At 31.7% G+C, this 20624-nt stretch overlaps 3 protein-coding genes and 1 long non-coding RNA gene across 12 annotated transcripts in view; 2 read left to right on the forward strand and 2 right to left on the reverse strand.

Moving 5' to 3' along the window:
• Positions 1–7387, forward strand: part of LOC126763761 (uncharacterized) — a 64680-nt gene extending 57293 nt beyond the window's left edge. Inside the window, exons 1-2 of one of the 3 annotated variants that reach the window (XR_007667667.1) lie at positions 4412–4625; positions 7040–7387. This is a non-coding gene — a long non-coding RNA (uncharacterized LOC126763761). Of the gene's footprint in view, positions 1–4411; positions 4626–6815; positions 6988–7039 lie in introns of those variants that run through there. The other 2 variants (XR_007667666.1, XR_007667665.1) reach the window with 2 other exon arrangements.
• LOC126763753 (N-alpha-acetyltransferase 60) lies at positions 6–3522 on the reverse strand. Of its 3 annotated transcripts, none has more exons than XM_050481527.1 (7): positions 2943–3522; positions 2141–2261; positions 1897–2061; positions 1611–1831; positions 1431–1542; positions 1203–1276; positions 6–479 (listed from the first exon to the last, which is right to left on the reverse strand). In XM_050481527.1, the coding sequence occupies exons 1-7, from the start codon at positions 2957–2959 to the stop codon at positions 467–469; spliced, it is 723 nt and encodes a 240-aa protein (XP_050337484.1). In that variant the 5' UTR covers positions 2960–3522; the 3' UTR covers positions 6–466. The 3 variants fall into 3 exon arrangements, with proteins under 3 accessions (XP_050337484.1, XP_050337483.1, XP_050337482.1); XM_050481526.1 differs by having other exon boundaries at positions 1196–1276; XM_050481525.1 differs by having other exon boundaries at positions 6–1276.
• Positions 4826–19030, reverse strand: LOC126763739 (GATOR complex protein Iml1). Of its 5 annotated transcripts, none has more exons than XM_050481485.1 (25): positions 18895–19030; positions 18531–18832; positions 15049–15768; positions 14737–14979; positions 14540–14655; positions 14302–14473; positions 14054–14230; positions 13683–13881; positions 13494–13625; positions 12031–12084; positions 9771–10197; positions 9535–9709; positions 9249–9443; positions 8555–8632; positions 8069–8133; positions 7054–7167; positions 6615–6821; positions 6464–6561; positions 6170–6337; positions 5958–6118; positions 5720–5885; positions 5536–5648; positions 5414–5469; positions 5235–5337; positions 4826–5168 (listed from the first exon to the last, which is right to left on the reverse strand). In XM_050481485.1, exons 1-25 carry the CDS (start codon positions 18935–18937, stop codon positions 4941–4943), a joined length of 4512 nt encoding a protein of 1503 aa, XP_050337442.1. In that variant the 5' UTR covers positions 18938–19030; the 3' UTR covers positions 4826–4940. The 5 variants fall into 5 exon arrangements, with proteins under 5 accessions (XP_050337442.1, XP_050337441.1, XP_050337446.1 ...); XM_050481484.1 differs by having other exon boundaries at positions 12031–12132; XM_050481489.1 differs by lacking the exon at positions 12031–12084.
• Positions 19031–19363: 333 nt separating this feature from the next.
• On the forward strand, positions 19364–20553 carry LOC126763752 (uncharacterized). The gene is made up of 2 exons (XM_050481524.1): positions 19364–19567; positions 19694–20553. The coding sequence occupies exons 1-2, from the start codon at positions 19423–19425 to the stop codon at positions 20440–20442; spliced, it is 894 nt and encodes a 297-aa protein (XP_050337481.1). The 5' UTR covers positions 19364–19422; the 3' UTR covers positions 20443–20553.
• Positions 20554–20624: the final 71 nt, after the last annotated feature.

Here is a 20624-nt window from a genome sequence, read left to right on the forward strand (position 1 = left end):
ATGAATTATGTATTTTTTCTTAAACATATTTTATTTAAACATGAATTTCACTTTGAAATTTGCTACAAACATATAAAAATTGCAGTAAAAATAGTTTTGTTGAATTTGAGTATTTTAGAAATACTTTACCAAATACTATGTATACAGATCAAAAAATAAAAGCTTTCAAACACGCCTCATGATACTCATTATAAGATCATGTTCGTTAATAGAGCATGAAGTAATGGTAAATTAGAGCAACAGACATTTCCGAACATCAATACCCAAGCCAAATATAAGATAATGAGGTGTCTTGGTTCTTGTTTTGTAGATCTATAAAAGATAAATATGTATTTGATGGCATACATATGCTTTGTAAGCTTTTATTTGAGTTTAGTATTGTTTTTTTTACTCTGTCGTATTTCTTAAAACTGACAGCATGTTTTTTTATTTTATACTGTCTTTATTGATGCTCGGCTATTGTACTTTATGACCTGAAACTAAATAAAATTATACTATATAACAGAGAGACTATACTATCGGTTTATATAAAAAATTAACAATAATAAAATCTAGGGTATTTACACAAAACATTGTTACTAAAACGAAAAATAAAAAAAGCAAAAAAAAAAATATTTGAACTGACTACGATTGTGTGTGGTAATCAAAAATACTTTTCCTAAATTATTTGGGGTTGGAATATATATATGGTTTTTTGTTAAATTTTGAAAAAAATTTGTTTTTAAATTTTAAATCAAGCATAAACGAAACGTTTAGAGATATAAAATATGTGAAGGGCCAAATGATATTGGTTAATATTATCTGAAGTGATTCGTATCCAGTGGATCCATACATAGGTTTGTTGGAACCCCTTTATAAAATTTAAATACTTATAAATAATATACATACTTTAAAATTAGTTTCCATGCACTTCAATATGCCTATATGTATGTGTGTATGGACGCAGTCAACAATTTAACCATGATTATGTTTGCATATTTCTTTAAAAAATCTCATCATCATTCATATATAATAACTAAAAACAAACTATTTTCCTATTTGAAATTTATCTAGCACGGTGCTAAATACACTTATATATCTACAGATTTGGATTTTTTTCTTTCCTTCGAATATACCACTCGGTGCTTCTGTGAAATTCTTGAACTTAATGTGCAAAATTAAAACGAGACACGGTTTTATGACAAATCCAACGTACAACTTGCCTCAAACGCGTCGAAATCCATGTGAAAACTGCACCAGCATGCTGTAACTTCGATACATAGTGCTTGATGTGGTCTGTATAAAGAAGTTAAGGAACCCAAATGTATAAAATTAATTTAAATAAAATATCTGATGAAAGTAGATAAGTCGAACAGAAGTAGCAAAAGTTCGATTTATCAACTTGCACCCATAACTTGAATTTGAATAGAAAAGTAAATTTGTAAAGGATATAATAATGTCCACGGTTGATGACCTCCATTGATGTAAGTGACATATGTAAAACCATCTTTCCCTTTGCCTCGAATGTTATAATAATAGGGAAGGAAGGAATGCAAGTGAAATCTGAAAAATAAAATATTGTAGCAACTGATAGTAAGTTCTTAATAAAATAAGAAAAATTCACATAATACCTTCTTTTTTCATAAAATTGTATGGCAGGTTGGTTTGTGGTTAGCACATGTAGAAATATCGCTTTCACCGAATGACGTTCAGCGGTCGTCAAATGATTTAGTAAGGAGTCCAACAGTAATGACCCAATCCCATTTCGTCGATGTTTCCGATGCACACCCAATGATAGTATGTAACCAATGTCAGCATTACGGCCCATGGAATCTGGTAAAATCCCTTTATCCTAAGAGCAAAAATATTTTGTTAAAAAAAAACTTATTTATAATTTAAAGCACATTAGGATGGGACCTCTTTGTTAAGATTTCTGTATGGTTTGATTTCGGCAACTATTAATCCTATTATAGCCAGATTGTAGACAGCCGCTAGCGCGAAGAAACGCGAACTGGATGTAATATCTTCGTACCATGATAACGGATAATCAATGGGAAACCAATCTTGGCATAATGTTCTCACCTTAAAAAATATTCATATATACAAAGAATTAATAGGAAACAATAGTTAGAAGTACACTCTTGTTTAAAATTATATTTACCTCAGTCAAATCATCTGGAACCAAAAATCTTAACTGAACATCAGTAATGGAACAGAGCGGTACATGATGTTCGATATCCGCACGATTCACATTAGATTGAGGCAGGTTGTGTTTATTATACCTGTAATATGAATTTATACATTGTTTTGTATTTTATTCAAATACGGAGTGAACAATAAAAACATAAGTAAATACATCTGTATGTATGTATGTATAGTATATACGAACGCATGTGATAACTATACATTTTTTGGGAATCAAAATTATTAATTAATTAACGGAAGCTATAAATCTGTGAATCCCAAAAACCTACAATTACCCTTTAACTTTTATAATTCGATTTTTTGTGAGATATGGTCAACAAATAAAAGTCAATAACCGGTGAATTGAATAAATAATTTATGTACCTACATGCATATGTATAAATTAGACTGTGTTAATATGTTTAAGCTTTTGAATTATATGACTCTTTGAATAAGTAATATTCTGATTTTTTCAAGCACTCTGAAAACTCTTTTCACGCAGTAGACACATTTTAATTTTAAGTTTCTGTTTAATTTAGTATACATTTGGAGCATTGAAATGCATAAGCACGTTTGCTGACGGCACTGCCCGTCTTTATATGTTTTAGCTTATGACAAGCAAAACAAAACTGATCCCACTCGCATTTGTTCAAATTCAATTTAAAAATATTAAGTGAATTAAATTTTCAACTAATATGCCTATGTATGTACATATGTAAACATAAGTATATTTTTAACTTTTTATACAGAGTATTATCTATAAATTGGATGATACTTACCAAGTAAAATGTGCCATGGAATTGCATGTAGTCACATAAGTTGTCCACGTATAAATTTCTAATAGGACAACAGCTATGATTACAACCACACCAAATAATAACGAAGCAAACAAAATTTTGGAACTTATTTAGGTATATCTTTGGATGGAGCAAATAATAAGTTAGTGTTGAGTTACTGTTTTCTTGTATTGACCACTTGTAACCCAAGTATTTCCTCTTTTGTGCTTTTGAACTCAATTTCATATAAATTATGTATATATTATTCTAATTGTACGCTGTTAATATTTGTGCATTAAACCGCATACTTCAACATCAATCATAAATTCAACTATTTAACACTGCTCCGGCAAACACTTTCATTTGAACACATCACTTCATGTGTCATTTCCCATCAGCTAAAACTTATCACTCAATTGAACCCAATTATTCATTGTTTATCTACACAATGTTCTGTGACATATGTGTCCAATCCAATAAAATATCCAAAACTTCCTGCTGCCTTCAAAGCGTTAAATCATGACAAATTGCTAAATTTTTACTGTATTTTGATTACTTCGTTAAATAGAAAAACTAAGAACAAAAACAACACAGGCTGTCAAAATTGGAAAACCATCAACGTTGCCATACTGTCAGAGTAAATGGAACAAATATTTTTACGTGAATAATAATGATAAATAACTATTAAAATATTATTAAAACAGCTTTAAGCTTTTAAAATAATATAATGAAGTCAAAAACATATACGACAATACCATAATATATATATATATTTTTTCAATTGTAGCAAGAAAAAATTTGTGATGGTAGCGCAAAATTTTCGGTCAGCTGTTTTATTTTCAATGTCAACAAAGATTATAGTATGCTTACACTTAGTACTTATTTGGAGCAAATTTGGGATATACATGCATTATACTCAATAGTAACCATGGTCTCTTATGGGGATGGAAAGATTGTTTACAGAATCGATTCTCGATTCCAATTATTTTTTTATATTTTTCGATTCTAAGAATCGATTAATCGATTTAAATTAAAAGGACAAACATTTATTTATTAAATCACAAGGCATAAATTGAATGAATAATTCAAATCGATTAAATAAAACACAAAAATAGTTAAAAACAATTATATTTTTTTGTCTATAAATAATGTACCAAGAACATTACATTTCATATAAATTTTTTTTAAATAATTCAAGTTGCTTAAACAAGTTTAATAAAATAAGTTTTTAAATAAATTTAAAATATTTGATTAAGCTAGACGTACTATTATTATATTTTAATTACTTTCCACATTGGTGACACTGGACATTGGACCCGTTGTTTATTTTTTTAAAGTAAATCCATACAGCTGTAGACGCCATTTTAATAAATTTATCGTCATGAATTAAGAATCGCAAGTTTCCTTGTGCTCATATATAGTATGTATAACTTAAAACTATTCACTTAATTAATAGTAAAGTCAAATGTCAAGAATCGATTCTTAATTATTATTATTTTACGAGAAAACTCGATTCTCGAGTAGAATCGGAATCGAGTTTACCATCCCTAATCTCTTATCTAAATAATCGATTACCTTTATATCGTTGTTTCTGAAAAATTCCAGATTATTAAAAAAATATTATTTAAATAAAAGATTAATTCTATAGAAAAAATTTATTTATTCTTTGTTTTCAAATTGCAACAGGTAAAATTTCTGTATTAAATGTTTAATTATTATATAATAGTTTTAGTTCAAAAGGAACCATAAATTGTAAACCCTTTCAGAAATATCACAATTTTTTATCTCTAAAAAATTATATTACTTTATAAAAGGGCGCAGCACTTTTACTATGCAAGTTAACATTTTCAATTCATTTAATAAGTGCATCAAAATTTACATAGATATTCATTTCACTAATTTGGAATAGTTTTTATTGGACCACCCTTTTTAAAAACAAATGAATCCTATGAATATGTACTTAGAACTAAAAACGTATATGTATGTATTCGACTTTTGTAACTATTTAACCTTTCCTTCGACAATATTATCCATTTTTAAAGATTTTCGCTTCAATTCATGGCAATGTTCCCAGAATTTAGTGAGTCGCTCATCAGCATCCGAACAAAAATCACGAAAATCTTTAAGCATTTTCAATTGAAAAAGCTCACCGTCTTGCGAATTTTTAATTACCAATGATTTCCACTTCTTATTGGGAATCATGTGATTCCAGGCCCATAAAAATCCAACCTATTAATATATAATATATCATTAACATAACATTACTTTCAAAATTAAATAAATGCAGGATGACACCTTCTTTGGTACATTAGTATTATTTGTGTGCCCATACACACATCGGGTAACGTTCGCTTCTTGTCGACTCGGAGACTCAAATTGATAGTTATTTTTTGAACAACTATAGAAACAATAATTATCATGTATTCGCGAATTTGTTTAACATATATACATATATTGTTAATAATTTTTCTTACCGAATAAGCACAAACATGTGTCCGGAACAATGTACATATTGGTATTCCTTAGGCACCTAAGCGAATATAAAATAAAACATATATATATATATTGTAAGGTGTATTATAATTGACGTACTTACATCTTTGTTAAACGAATACTTTTTTTCTATCACACATGGCAAAAAACCGAACCTTGCAAGAATAGCTTCTTGAAATAATAACATACGATCAGCTCTACTCTCTTCAGCGAATTCTAATGCGTACATAGATTAAATAAATCATTCAAGACATTATATAAGATTTTATTTATATATCATCACTTACCGGCGAACATAACACTCTTGCCGTTTAAAAATTTCTCCGATAACGGTATGAAAATGGGACCACGGAGTGGATCAGATTTTTCTGTAAATGGTTCTGCCATCGGATCAGCAGGAACTGATATCAATTCATAATTGCAATGATTCGCTTTACGTGTCCAGCTCCAAATCTTTAAATTTTAATAAAAAAAAAAAAACTGTTAATTTACTTTCATTTTTCATAAGTCCATATGTACACATACCAAATCTCCCACAATCGGTCCGGATGCCGTGACCCACTCAACCACTATTTCAAAAGCATACCCGGGTTGCATAACAGTATGATACTTGACATGACCCCATTCCATACGCTCGCTCTTTTGATTGACATTGATTTCCAAATGGGAATGACGGTATATTTTTTCTGTAAGAATATTGCTTAAGCATATTTTTTATTTAATACATATTTACTCACTATTTTGGCTATAATCTGCCCAAGATTGTGCAGAAGGTATTTCTCGCAAGAATGTAGGTATATTCGGAATCTTCGTTTCATCAGTCCACAAATGGTTACACCCCTGTAATTCGATCTCCATCCACTCATTCTCAAAAGCACTTAAATCCAAAAGAGGTTTAGGTACCTCTGAAATCAATACAAATTTATGAATATAATTTCCTAGTAAAAAGTATTAAATTTCTTAAGAATAAATAAGTATTATTATCCTCTTCACTACTTTTTACTTTACTGACATAATTTCACTAAAAGTACCTTTTATCGGTTTTTCTTGTTGCACTATAAAATATAGATAAAACCCAGGTATAATTTGCCTATCCAAATCTCCCGAAGCGTGACAAATCATTTTCTCTCTGAAAATTGTTATAATTTTATTAAATAACAAGGTGAATAAAGTACTTATTACCTTCGCATGGCTTCTAATATGTCTAATGGATTTTTGTTGTTGTCCAAACGTGACTTGAGCCAAAGCAAGGCCTCATGTGAAACAAAGGTGTAGCATGGTAAGTTAGGAGTCTGAGTGAAGAAAGCTACACCGGTTATGGGATGCTTCATCGCTTCAAGGATTTCATTCAAGTCGGAGTTCGGGCGTAATTTTACCTCCGACGCAAAGCTTTTCATAAAAAAATTTAGTAATAATAATAGGAAATTATCAATACGCTCACGAATATGCGTGTGTATGTATATTTATTGCTTTAATATTTGAGTTAGTTTTAACCTCGATGCATATAGATATGCATTTTCATTGAGGATGCTGGACCTTGGTGGGCACAATAGACGTAGGTCGAAGTGCAAAATCTCAACCTTTACTATATATCTATGTATTTTCAGTAAAAAGCACTTACCCATCATCCTGATCCTCTTTGTGGCTTAAATCATTATTTAATGCTATTGCAGCTGCATCTGCCGCGGGCGATATGCGACCACGATCGACTTTCATCACAGGTTTCGAGATAAAGCTGTTATTAAATATATGGTATGTATTATTCACTATTCCCCAACAAAAGGGCAATAGCACAAAACATGGTCAAAAAATAAACGACTTTTTCCCTCCACTTGTCTATTAAGTGCGAACATTACACTCGCAGGAATTCGGGATAATGTCGTTAGTTTTTAGGCCACCATTTTTACTTAGTATGAATTATAGTTATTAGTTTTTTCACAATATTCTACTCAATACAAATTAATACACCTCAGTGGGCCAGCAAAAATAAATGCTAACTACGACTACTTTTTATTAGTTGATGTGCGCTATGAAATACAAGAACAAATCGGACAAAACTTAAAAGCTTCGCTTTGACCAACCTTTGCTGTGTTGACATAAATAGTGGATGATGCTTTTCATTAAATCTAGGTGTAACATGCTGAAAACCGAGAACCAAATTAAAATATAGAGATCAAATTAAATCATATTAAATGAAAATATAAGTATTAACATGTCATTGCCAAAAACTGCTGATATTGAAAAATGGTAGAAATTAGGTATAAGTTTATAAAATTTTGGCGGCCATATTTAAATAAATATTTACATTTTTTTAAAATAAAATATTCATATTATCTTTAAATTAATTAATAGAAACAATAATATAAATATATATATATGTATATATATAAAGAAAAATTAAAATGTTTTCAGAAGGTTGCAGAAGAAATAGAAGATATGTGCGTATGTAGGTGATAAAAAATATATGGAAATAGCATTATTATGCATAATATATAACTATGTATGTAAGCAAACACCGTAGGAGTAGAAAAGCCTTTGAATCAAATCAAATCAAATTGTTACTGATAATGCGTTAGGTGCTGTCACAATACTGTTACTATAACCGTTAACAACATAATAAATGACAGAATAAGAACCTTGGTCGTTTTTCCGGTAGGCGATTGCTTCCAACACGTTCACGAAAGGGCGAATTCACCAGTCCCTTCAGGTTCGAATGGTACGTCAGAAGAAAAGTTGCATACATTATGTAATTAACACAATATTTATTTCAATATTTCTGTATCTAAGTATATGTAGTATGTACATATATTTAATGAACTAGAGATTTTCCTATTTCAACATTTCGCTAAATTTATTTTTAGTTTTGAATATGAAACATTACTAAATACGATTTATTTTTACATTTATTTACTTCTCAAAGTTAGAATGCGATTTCACAATTATAAATTAAAAATTGTGTGCATATATTAATTTATGATTGTTGGATAGATGATCAATTCGCAATCACAGTGGTGGAAAGAAATTACAAGTACGACTAAGTAGAAATTTGTGTGTATGCAATAGACGAAATGTATGTATGAATATGTACGTTAGACTGAATGTAAAGATTTTAAGTAAAGAACCTGGTTGGGTTGAGGTCTGGAAATAATGCTGGTACTGTGACGTCGTCGTGTTAAATGACTTTGTGCGGTGGGGCTATCCTGCAAATGATTCCAACTCGATACATAAGCCGAAAGCAATAATAATTTGGAAAAGATCAGAAATTAGCTTCGCTTAAAATAGTCAACGAGTATATATAATAAACATAGAATACACTATATACATAAACATACTTGTACACGCGTTAATTACAAACAAATATAAAAATAAAATATAGAAAATTTATAACCTACATCATTATATTCAATCAATTACAATAAAAACGATTTCCTGCCAATTTAAAGTGAAATGAAATGAAATCAAGCTATTTGTAGATTAAATTATTGAAACGAGAGTTGCAAAATTAAAATACTTTAAACAAAATATAAATAAATATACAACAACTGGAATAAAAAGTATAAGAAAATAAAGATTAAATAAATTTCTTTTAGCTATTGACGTAATCATATGAGTAACAATAAAATAACATTTTAGAATGAAGTAAGTAAATTTATCGCTAATTAGATGCCACTTTGAATCATCCAAAACTGGCTTGGTTATATTAGAATACATATATTTTGTAAGAGTAAAGTTTTTAGATCAAAATTATTTATGTGAGAAGAAAGAAATATAAAGAATATTTAAGGCAAATCATTTTTATCTACGATACTGGCTTACATGGATTCGCTGCCGTTTCAGTTTGTTTATATGCACTTCCATAAAACGCATGAAGTCTTCGACCTGTCTCTTTGTATTGTCCACAGCTAGATCTGTATAGATATCACAGCGTTGACTTCCATATTCAATGATTTTTTTCATCGCTAAGTTATCAGTGGGTAGTAAATACATACGGTAACGCCAATATTTCAGACTCTGTGAAATTATGTTTAAAATTGAGAAAAGCAAATCATATCAATTTCAATAAGAATGCCAATTTCCCTTTTATATTTGAGCATTAACTTACCTCCATCAAAGGATAGTCTCGGTCACCGCGCGTACAAATATAATGATCCATATAGTTCCAATTGAAATTTTCTAATTTTTCCGTCGTAAAATTAACACCTGATATTTCATAAGTCTCGTGTTGGGGTGCATGAAAACGATAACGGTAGTCAACGTTAATGGGAGGATAAGGATGTCTAAAATATTTTGAAATTCAAAAGTACAAATGTATAATTACAATAACTATAGGCCACTCACCTTGGCCGATAACCAGTGACTGTTATCACGGATCCAATCAATGTTATTCGGTGAAATATTCGACCAATAGAGAGCAAATACTCCTTCATCACTTCAGTCGGTGCAATAATTCCTAAAACGGAAGATGGCTTCTGTTGTTTGTAGCCGCCACAGCATGGCGCCTGTGCTGGTTGGGTATTCTTCTCCTCGAGCACAATTAGCTGAAAGCCTTGCGCCAATCGTTGGGACACAATCTCCCGAAAGACCTCCTCCGTAGAAAGAGGTTTACGATACACCGCTCTACTATTAGCATAATCGAAATTTACATCGTCAGGCAGAAGCGTATAATCAGATATAACATAATCATTATGCAGAGAACGTTTATCTGGGAAATAATCGGTTGTGATTGGCAAACAAGCCGGTATGGTTAGCGATTTCCAATCCACACCTAAAATTGTGGATGGTTAAAAACGTACGATTAATAACCTCAAATGATTATGCGAGTGAAACAAGCAAAGTAGTGTTATTACAGGCAAAGTCGGTTACACAGAATACAGAAAGGACGTCACAATAAATAAAATAAAAATATAAACCACTAAACATTTTATAAAGTGAAATTTAATTCAATGTAGAACAAGAATAAGGAAAGCCATCGCCTTTGGAAAAGCCAAACTGTGCTATTTGCAAATAAATCGACAAGAAAAAAATATATAGTACATACGATTTACCATATTTACTTTATATACATATGGATGTATGGATGTATGTAAATTGTATAAGAAACATTAAAATGTGAATAATGTCTGTAAGCAAAGATTTGGAAAGTAAATGAGAATGAAAAGTCAATAGTTGCCGCAACAATAAAAATGCTCCTCGCTACTATGTTTGGAAAACTCTGTTGGCGATCTGCACCAAGCTTCAACCTCGTTTGATCGGATATTAATGGAACGTCGATTTCATTGTCAGTCATTCCGACAATATTTCGAGAATAGACGAGCTTGAAGCAACATACATATATTCAAAGGGTTAATACAATAATCTTAATAATTGAAATATGTTGGTTTCCAAATATTGTGTTTTCGCTGTTTGTATAAACATTTGGATTTCCTTTTAAATAAGCGAAACATTTTATATTTACATATGATTGTCTATGTGTTTGGATAGAAGTGTGAATATGTATAGGGGGGTCCATAGCGATAACTTAATTTAATAAATATTATTTTGCAACAAGCGACAAGCTTTAAACAAACTTAGGTGAAATGTTAAATGAATTATAATCGTTTTCTAGAAAAGTGCATGCAATGAGCGCTTATGTATGTACTTATGTATACATACATACGAGTATTGTGAATTTTTTTATCTTGGGGCAAACTTCCAGTTTCCAGATTTTAATATTCAGTGCGTGTACTTGATTATTGCTATTCCATGATATGCAAGCAATTTATTAAAAAAATTAACCAACTATTAAATATATAATAATTGCGTTAATTTTACGTTTGCATGTAGGTATGTAGGTTTAAGTGTAAATATTATTGGCAGCCAAAACTAGTATATAACGTATGTTTATGAATCGACAAGTTCAAGAGACCAAACTACTCCAACATAAATGTCCAAAATGTTCGTACAAACAATGTATGTAAACGTATACATATGTATGTGTATTAAAACTGTGCCATTATTTGAAAAGTTGCCTAGTCTATAAATCGTGTAATCAAAATGATTATTACCTAAGTACTTAGCAAATAATTTCAATATTATTCTATGGATAAATTTTACTCTTTTTTAGTTGATTTACGAGTACTTAGTCAAAATTTAGAATCATCAATTAATCGCACAGTCATATTTGTTATACTATTATATCAAACAAAAACTTAATAAAACTACCGTGAATCGTTCTAATCACAAAAATAAATTACAATATTATTACGGTGCGCTGATACAATAAAATAAACTACTTGGTGCATTTATAAAAGATTAAATATGCATACAGTGTAAGCCAAGCATTTTTGAATGGCGGTGCATGCATTCGAAATTTTTGTCTCTCTGTTGAACTTATTTTTTTGTGTTTCTGTTTCTAATCGTATACATAATTGTGGATACTTGTAATAAACCATACGCATGCCGTTTTGCTATGAGCGCACGCACACCTACAAATTGCTTGAATTATGCTGCACACTTTTTCTTTTTACTCTATACAAATTGAAGCAAAGCTTTTGAAGTACAAAATGTTAAATATTACTAGAAAATGTGTAGGAATTTTTTATTTGAGTGTTTTGCAAACCTATTATTACTTTTCCTCTGCCATCTGCCTTTGCGCTCTGATTTTTAGTAGGAGCTTCGGTTTCAACAATAGGATTTAAGTGTTTTCCCATTTTTGCATTCGCTTTTCATTCATATGCATGTAGGTAGTTTTTTTGGGGACCAAAATGTTATGGATTCAATTTTGATGTAATATTTAGTTTTTTTAAAGTTGTTTAAAGTTGGCGAGCAAATAAGTTTTATTTAAAGTATTTATTGGAATTTTTTCAGTTTGCAAATTGTTATTATATTTTTTTTTTTGTTTTTTTGTTCGTTTACACAAATTTTCACGCATTTTATGGGAAGTAAGAAAAAATGAGAGAAAATATTTTATGTATTAGTATCAAAATTTTTCAACATTGCCTTAATAAAATCACACATATATATCTATTATATTTTATATAACTAAAACATAAAAACAATGCACACACAATGTTAAATATCGTTTCCAACACAATTCGATGCGACCACATTTCACTATTGATAAATACTTAAATCTAATTTAGTTATTTTCATTATGAACAAAGGAAAACAAATCCTTTCTGAAACTTACAGACTATGATGATATTTTGATTTAGTGATAACTACAATGAGGATTAGTCCTACGCTATATGAGACCACAATTTCAATAAGGGAATATAGTTCCACGAAATAAATTTTTTGGTAAATTTTTAATAATTATATGTATATAATCCCTGGCAATTTAAAGTAATACAAACATATAAACTTACAAATAGTACAATTCAAAACATTACAGGATATTGGGGCACTTTTAAGCATTTTATAAAAATTATAAGTTTCGCTGATATTATATTGTAAATTTATTCAAAAAACTATTAATAGCGAAACTCAATAATATATTTACATATATATCATATGTAAATATGTATATACTATTATGCTCTTAGTTTACTATATAGGCTAAACTAACTTTGGATATCGTGAAACTTTTACGATTTTTGTCTAAATTGAGTTTGTTTCATGCTAGCTCACAAGCACTGATTTCATATATACATACATATGAATTTGTGTAAATGAAAACATGACTTCTACCATTTATGTATGTAAATGTATACAAAAAAATCGACAAAATACATACGCGTACGTGGTTCGGAAATCATAAAACCACTTTTTATAAAAGGCCATGATATTATTGTTTTTAACTTCAAATAAGACATTTAGCGGTACTCTGTGTCAAAGCAACAAAATTATAAAGGTAGTCAAATTCATTTTTAGTCAAATGAGGAAATAAAGTACATTATTACATATAAATAGTTTATTGCAAAGGACATTGGACACATGTTAAACGCGAAAAAAAACATTTCAAATCCATAATATATTTTGTTTATATTATTACATACATATATTTGGAAAATAGTACATAAATCCAAAATAATTTTTTTGACATGATTATTTATTACTTAGTATGGTCCTATAAGAACATACCTGTTGTTATAGCTGGTGTCCATTCCTGCTCTCCCGTCGCGCCCCATAAGAAACTTTTTGTGGGTACTGCTGCGCCTGTTGTCACATTATTTGGGCTATTGTTCAAGAGTGAATTATTTCGTTTTTTGAGAACTTGAGAGAAAAACATTAATATCATTTCATTCATAAAACTTGATTTCATTCGCTTACATTCATTTTTATCGCAATCATTGCTTGATGTAAAGGATTTGTTTAACGAAGAACATGTGAATGTGTGATCATAATCAAATGTGCTAAATCCTGAAGCGTATTCATTATCGTTATTAATAATATTACTGTAGCTTAAATTGTGGGGTTTGGCAGGTACGGCTTGGTAATGATGTTGTTGTATTAGAACACCGGTAGGTCCCTATAAAGAATATATAGACATTTATACAAGTGTTATCTATGAATCTATCTATAGACCGGCAAGAGTTTACTTTCATATTTAGACGAAATTTTATGTAATTTTGAAATGTGCTGCTAGTTTACACTGAATTGTTGGTATTTTAAATAAACAATACTTGTAAATTAACCGTTACCTTTGGGAATATGTGCGTCCAGCGTCGACGATTCGAAGTGAGTTTTATTGTAACGTGAGATGGATCGAATGGGTTGATTAATGCCCGCCCCGGGCGAACGATAGGCGCAATTGAAACAATAGAACGTCGTGAATTCTTATCAGAAGCTAATGATTCAGACAAGTTGGGCGAATCAGTCTATAGAGAATGGGGTCATTAACCTTTATTTCGTAAATAAATATAAACGGCATATATGTATGTATATCTACCAAAGCAGCTAGCATTCCTGATGTACCATGATATATATCTGGATCAGACATTTTACGTCGCAAGTTTGGAATTTTGGTAGGTGTTAAATTCTCCCAATCATGGTTTCGGTAGGCTGACGTCTCAAAGCTAGGTACGGAAGTCTTTTTAGCACGTATAACTCGCTGCAACGAACTATGTAGTAAAGAAGTATATATCTTGGTACATCGATCAATTATCTTGAATTTTAAATTATCATACCAAGTGCTTTGAGCTGGTGGAGGCTGAAATATTTGCTCATCATAGGCATCATAATCAAACAATGAATTATGTATATATTCAGATTGGTTGCAACTCAAAAAATGTTTTTCACTTTCCTAAAATTAAATTATTGATGTGTTATCGAATATTACTTTAATTATGTAACTATAAATTAGTGAAATAAATATATAACTGACTCTGTTTTCCTTATTTAATGTGATATTTGCAACAATTGGTGGTAATTTAATGCGCGGTATAAAATTTGAGTATGCCACTTTTTTGTTTGTTGAGTAAAAGCTCAAATTTATCCAATGTGGGAGTGAATAATCATCTGCTGAGGTTAGAGAAGTGTCCTTGTTGTGAAATTTTAAAAGTGGAACAGCGTGTAAAGGTTGCTCTCCTACACATACTAAATCGCTACCAACGCCATTATCAATTATCTAGAGTAAAATTGAAATCATATAAATTCAATATTTAAATAGTTTACCAATCCACAGATTGCAACTTACCCGCTGCTTAGTAATATTCGTAAGTTCTCTGTCGACTTCAAATACCCCAACACCAGGTGTGATAACGACAGACAGTTGACCCGTTCGGTCAAATGTCCTATCCAGATAGTGTTTCTCGAAAGTGTTTAATGAAATATTCAATACTTCCAGGAAGTTTCCTTGAGCCGCTGTGGAATTAGTAGCTGCGGGAATGGATACACCCTCACGCTCATGATAACGCAGCACCGTTGATTCGTATGATGTAAAAAGTTTGCGTAACTGTGTCAATACAGTGCACCAATCTTCATTGCGTTCATTTTGAATAGCAACACGATAAAAATCCTCATAATAACGGCCTTTATAATCCAATTGAAGGCAATCGCGCATATGATCTGGAAACTCGTCAAGTGATTTCGCAGCATAAAATGTACGAGAAAACAATACAATCGTCACTTCGTGATTGCAGCCCAATTTCTTCCACTTATGAAATAGTTCAGTAAGGAACCCGTTAACCGCCTTTTCGAAATATAAATCGCCGTGTATGTCGAAATCCCACATTTCTGATGACATTTGCAAAAACAAGTATACCATTGAAGTACTACTGCGGAATACAATCTTTGTTTCTTCCGTTATTACTCCACAGGAAACGCGTTCACCTTGAGCCCACATCTCATAAACTTGACAACGAATTTGCATTTCAATATTTTCGATTTTTTTATTTATATAAACACAAGTGTCCGTCTGTAAATTAATAAAAGAGTTTTTAGGGATCTCTTAGTTATTTCAATATAATTTATTTATTTGTCCAGTAAACTAAACGAAAGAAACTTATCAACAATGCCATATACATAAATATGTACAAATTTATGATTTTTAATGTATTTAGTCCTGTCATAAGTTCTGTTACAAGTGTAGGCCGCTATAAAAATTAAACTATATATAATATGTTTTTTAATTAAGTGAATTTTATTTAATATTTTTTTTATATGAGCGATGTACAAAATTTCATTTTGATTTTTTCGACCCATTTGACTGTCGATAGGGTTTGATGTGGAGATCATCTCGAATAAGTCTTGCCATTGATCTAGGTGATATATCCAATTCCTTTGATATATTTATCTGTTTTGTACAGGGATCTTTGCTAATACGTTCGCGAACAGTTTTTATGACTGAATCGGTTCGAACGGCACGAGGACGACCACTTCTCTTTCTGTCGTCAATTGTAGATGTTTTGGAAAAACGATCAATAGTGCGGTAAACAAACATTCTCGAAATATTGAGTTCTTTTAGAAGATCATGAATTTCCCCTGCACTTTTTCCACATTTTTTTAAAGCAATCACTGGAATACGAAAGGGGAAAGGACTGCGTTTGAGGAGTAGTTTTGTTGCTCATTACCCGCAAATTCTTTTTTAGTGACGCTGATGCATAAAACTATTTTTAGTTAGCTAATTTTTATCCTTATACTTAAGACATAACATAAAATTGTTATGGATATTTACTTTTTACATAAACATATAGATAGTAAAACTCAAATTGTGGAATATAAATATAAATAATCTTTTGAAACCCAGCCTAAAAAATCTACAAAAAAAAAAAAAAAATTCATAGGAAACAAGTAAGGAAGGGCTAAGTTCGGGTGCCACCGAACATTTTATACTCTCGCATGGTAAAGTGATAATCGAGATTTCATTATACGTCATTTACATATTTTTCAAATACCGTATTTTTGTAAAGTTTTATTCCGCTATCATCATTGGTTCCTAATGTATATATTATACAGAGAAGGCATCAGATGGAATTCAAAATAGCTTTATATTGGAAGAAGGCGTGGTTGTGAACCGATTTCACCCATATTTCGTACATATCATCAGGGTGTTAAGAAAATATTATATACTGAATTTCATTGAAATCGGTCTAGTAGCTCCTGAGATATGGTTCTTGGTCCATAAGTGGGCGGCGCCACGCCCATTTTCAATTTTTAAAAAAAGCCTGGGTGCAGCTTCCTTCTGCCACTTCTTCCGTAAAATTTAGTGTTTCTGACGTTTTTTGTTAGTCGGTTAACGCACTTTTAGTGATTTTCAACATAACCTTTGTATGGAAGGTGGGCGTGGTTATTATCCGATTTCTTCCATTTTTGAACTGTATATGGAAATGCCTGAAAAAAACGACTCCATAGAGTTTGGTTGACATAGCTATAGTAGTTTCCGAGATATGTACAAAAAACTTAGTAGGGGGCGGGGCCACGCCCACTTTTCCAAAAAAATTGCGTCCAAATATGCCCCTCCCTAATGCGATCCTTTGTGCCAAATTTCACTTTAATATCTTCATTTATGGCTTAGTTATGACAGTTTATATGTTTTCGGTTTCCGCCATTTTGTGGGCGAGGCAGTGGGCCGATTTTGCCCATCTTCGAACTTAACCTTCTTATGGAGCCAAGGAATACGTGTACCAAGTTTCATCATGATATCTCAATTTTTACTCAAGTTACAGCTTGCACGGACGGACGGACAGACGGACGGACGGACGGACAGACGGACGGACAGACGGACGGACGGACGGACAGACGGACGGACGGACGGACAGACGGACGGACGGACGGACAGACGGACGGACGGACGGACAGACGGACGGACGGACGGACAGACGGACGGACGGACGGACGGACAGACGGACGGACGGACGGACAGACAGACATCCGGATTTCGACTCTACTCGTCGCCCTGATCACTTTGGTATATATAACCCTATATCTGACTCTTTTAGTTTTAGGACTTACAAACAACCGTTATGTGAACAAAACTATAATACTCTCGTTAGCAACATTGTTGCGAGAGTATAAAAATAGTCCTCGTATGAACATGGTCTAAGGAGAAAGTGGTGAGTTTTCTTTTTTCTTTTTTACTTTTTTTACTAGATACATATGATTCTCTATTTTTCTTGTTTGTTTGTTTGTAAACACAGCATATTTTCTATGTTACCTCTTCTCATTTTTAACTTCATTAAGTCTCGATGAACGATATGTCGTTTCTGCCATCCTTGGAACTGATTACTAATTTCGGTTGCACTGAAGCTATAATACTTTTCACAAATACAAAGGCTCAAATTCAAGAACTTGATTTGTATCGATCTTATTTGCTTTAGTGTTTCGAGATTGTATCGTTTTTTATAGATTAATATATGCCTAATTTGTTGAAGATATCTTTTCTATTAAAAAAGTTTTCCATACAAGGTCACAATTTTAATCATACAGTTTGTAGGGTGCTAGGGCGGTTCCGACATATGAGCAGCTTCGTGAAAAGGTTTGTCCACATTCGATCAGATCGATATGTCAAAAACAGAAGGACAAATCGATTCTGCTCGTCATACTGATCATTTATATGTACATATATACATTTAAAAAGGTCTGCGACGTTTACTTCTGGGTAACGGCACCTTTTCTGATAATTTGTTCTCGCTGTATGCATTTTAAATTATTATTAAAAACGAGTTAACGTATACATACCAAATATGTTTTCAAACGCCACATTTCGGATCTTCCCATATATTGATCTTTAAACGCAATTTCAATTGAATCAAGAGCTACATCACTTGCATTCACTCGTCGCATAAAAACATAGGCAAACTTTCTTAAATTGAACTGAGTAGCAATGCCTGCCTCAATGCTAATTTCGTCACGGCGAAGATCGTTAAATTTGGTAATTTGCAATAATAATCTAGAATTTTCATCTTCGCGGTCATAAACCTCGACCACATCCCCTATTTTTGTGTCAGGATGCTCCTTTTGATTAATCAGCAAATCCGCATCTGAAATAGGAAAACATCAATATAGTATCCCGAGTTATTATAAAAAAAGAGTTCTAGCTTACCGCTGTAGGACTTTTGATGTGTATTTAATTTGTAGTGTTTCATATTTCACATATATATTTTTAACTTTTTACTGCTATTAACATTTTTTATTTAGCAACTTGTTTACCGTCTTATTGAAATTTATGTATAGGAACAAGAAAAATTACAACTAAAATGGCAGCTGTCAGAAACAGCTGTTACTGATAACAATTTATTTACAGCAAAAGGTTTGTTCTCTCACTTTGCCGAGAGATAGATTTTTGAAAATCTCACTTCTAAATCGGGTGTAATTAATAATAATATATAATATTATTTAATATAAAATTATATAAAGAATAACATTTACAAAATATATTGTGCTATCCAAGTCGTTTTATAAGAATAACTGAAGATATCCATATATACATAGATTCACAATTTGAATTTATCAATATGTCAAGTAATCACTAACTCAGAATTGCGATGTGACACTTTGCAAACGATAAAATTTAGCGTCAAATCGCATCACATCAATGACGTGAAGCTATTGTGCTTACTTTATTGTGAAAATGGCTGACACTGAACTTATTCTGAAAATAATTAATGCTGTAAAAAAGCGTGATTGCTTATGGAATGTACACTCTTCAGAATATGCAAAGCGAGACAAATTAGAAAAGGCTTGGCAAGAAGTTGCTGCTGATGTAGGCAAACCAGGTATGTACAAATTACAAATAAGGCAAAGCTAAGTATGTTAGGCGACATGGTATGGTCATGTTGCAATTATATAGTAGATGTGATGCATTGATGTGATTTTTTTTTTTAATTTATACTTTTTTGCAGACGTTTTTTGCCGCGAAAAGTGGAGAAATGTTCGCACTGGCTTCCTACGCAGCATTCAATATAATACTAATATTCGTTCCGACTATGATAGTACCGAAGATTTACCCACCCCCCGTCGCAAACGTTTCTATTTGTACGATGAAATAAAATTCCTTTTGCCGTCAACGGAAACAATAGGACAAACTAAAAAGAGACGAAAGCTCTCCCGCGGTGCAAAGCCGAGAATTTCCATTGATGATAACAGTGGAGATATTTGCGAAATCTCAACTATACAAACAAGTTTCGCTACACATGATGATATTAAGCACTACAACAACGACACTAATCAAAGTACAAACGTCGCCTATCCAGAAATATTGAATGAACTCCAACTCACCGCTAATGCATCTAAACCATTAACTAGGCAATCTGATGTGGCTCTTACAATGAAAATGAATCAACAATCGCCCCCATTAAAGCTTGATGAAGAAAAAGCAGATCAAATGAAACATGCGGCTCCTATAAATATTTCATCTGGTGCAACAAGATATGAAGTGGGCAATAATACCACGGTTGGAGAATCGTTCAATGTCAGTGCAAATCGTATTGAATCTGACATTCGCGATGAGGAGCAACTTCTGGCATTTTTTCGAGGTAATATCGACGATATCTTGTCACTGACACGCCCTAAGCAACGTTTGTTCAAGCGACGTATGCTGGAACTAATAGACGATTTGCATCGGTCGGATAATGGCCGTTATTGTTCTTGACCATGAAATGTAAGATTGATATTTATTAGGTTCTTGACCATGAAATGTAAGATTCACATTTATTAAACCTTTCTTAATCGCAAATATGAATAAACAGAAAATACATTCCGATTTTGTTTTGAAATTACCTAAAATTACTCCACCAAAATGAATTACACCTTTCCTCAATGTATGTATGAAAA

Source organism: Bactrocera neohumeralis, chromosome 6, assembly GCF_024586455.1.
Source record: "Bactrocera neohumeralis isolate Rockhampton chromosome 6, APGP_CSIRO_Bneo_wtdbg2-racon-allhic-juicebox.fasta_v2, whole genome shotgun sequence".
NCBI lineage: Eukaryota > Metazoa > Arthropoda > Insecta > Diptera > Tephritidae > Bactrocera > Bactrocera neohumeralis.

Coding starts and splice junctions, on each gene's coding strand:
- LOC126763753 (XM_050481525.1), bottom strand. Junction 1,832..1,896: donor ACAGAAATCTTAACAAAGAG/GTCCCATCCTAA, acceptor TTTTGCTCTTAG/GATAAAGGGATTTTACCAGA. Junction 1,543..1,610: donor CAATTTTATGAAAAAAGAAG/GTATTATGTGAA, acceptor TTTATTTTTCAG/ATTTCACTTGCATTCCTTCC.
- LOC126763739 (XM_050481484.1), bottom strand. CDS start 18,937: ATGAAACACTACAAATTAAATACACATCAAAAGTCCTACAGCG. Junction 13,882..14,053: donor GGACGCACATATTCCCAAAG/GTAACGGTTAAT, acceptor TATTCTTTATAG/GGACCTACCGGTGTTCTAAT. Junction 5,470..5,535: donor AGTATTCGTTTAACAAAGAT/GTAAGTACGTCA, acceptor ATATTCGCTTAG/GTGCCTAAGGAATACCAATA.
- LOC126763752 (XM_050481524.1), top strand. CDS start 19,423: ATGGCTGACACTGAACTTATTCTGAAAATAATTAATGCTGTAAAAAAG. Junction 19,568..19,693: donor TGCTGATGTAGGCAAACCAG/GTATGTACAAAT, acceptor ACTTTTTTGCAG/ACGTTTTTTGCCGCGAAAAG.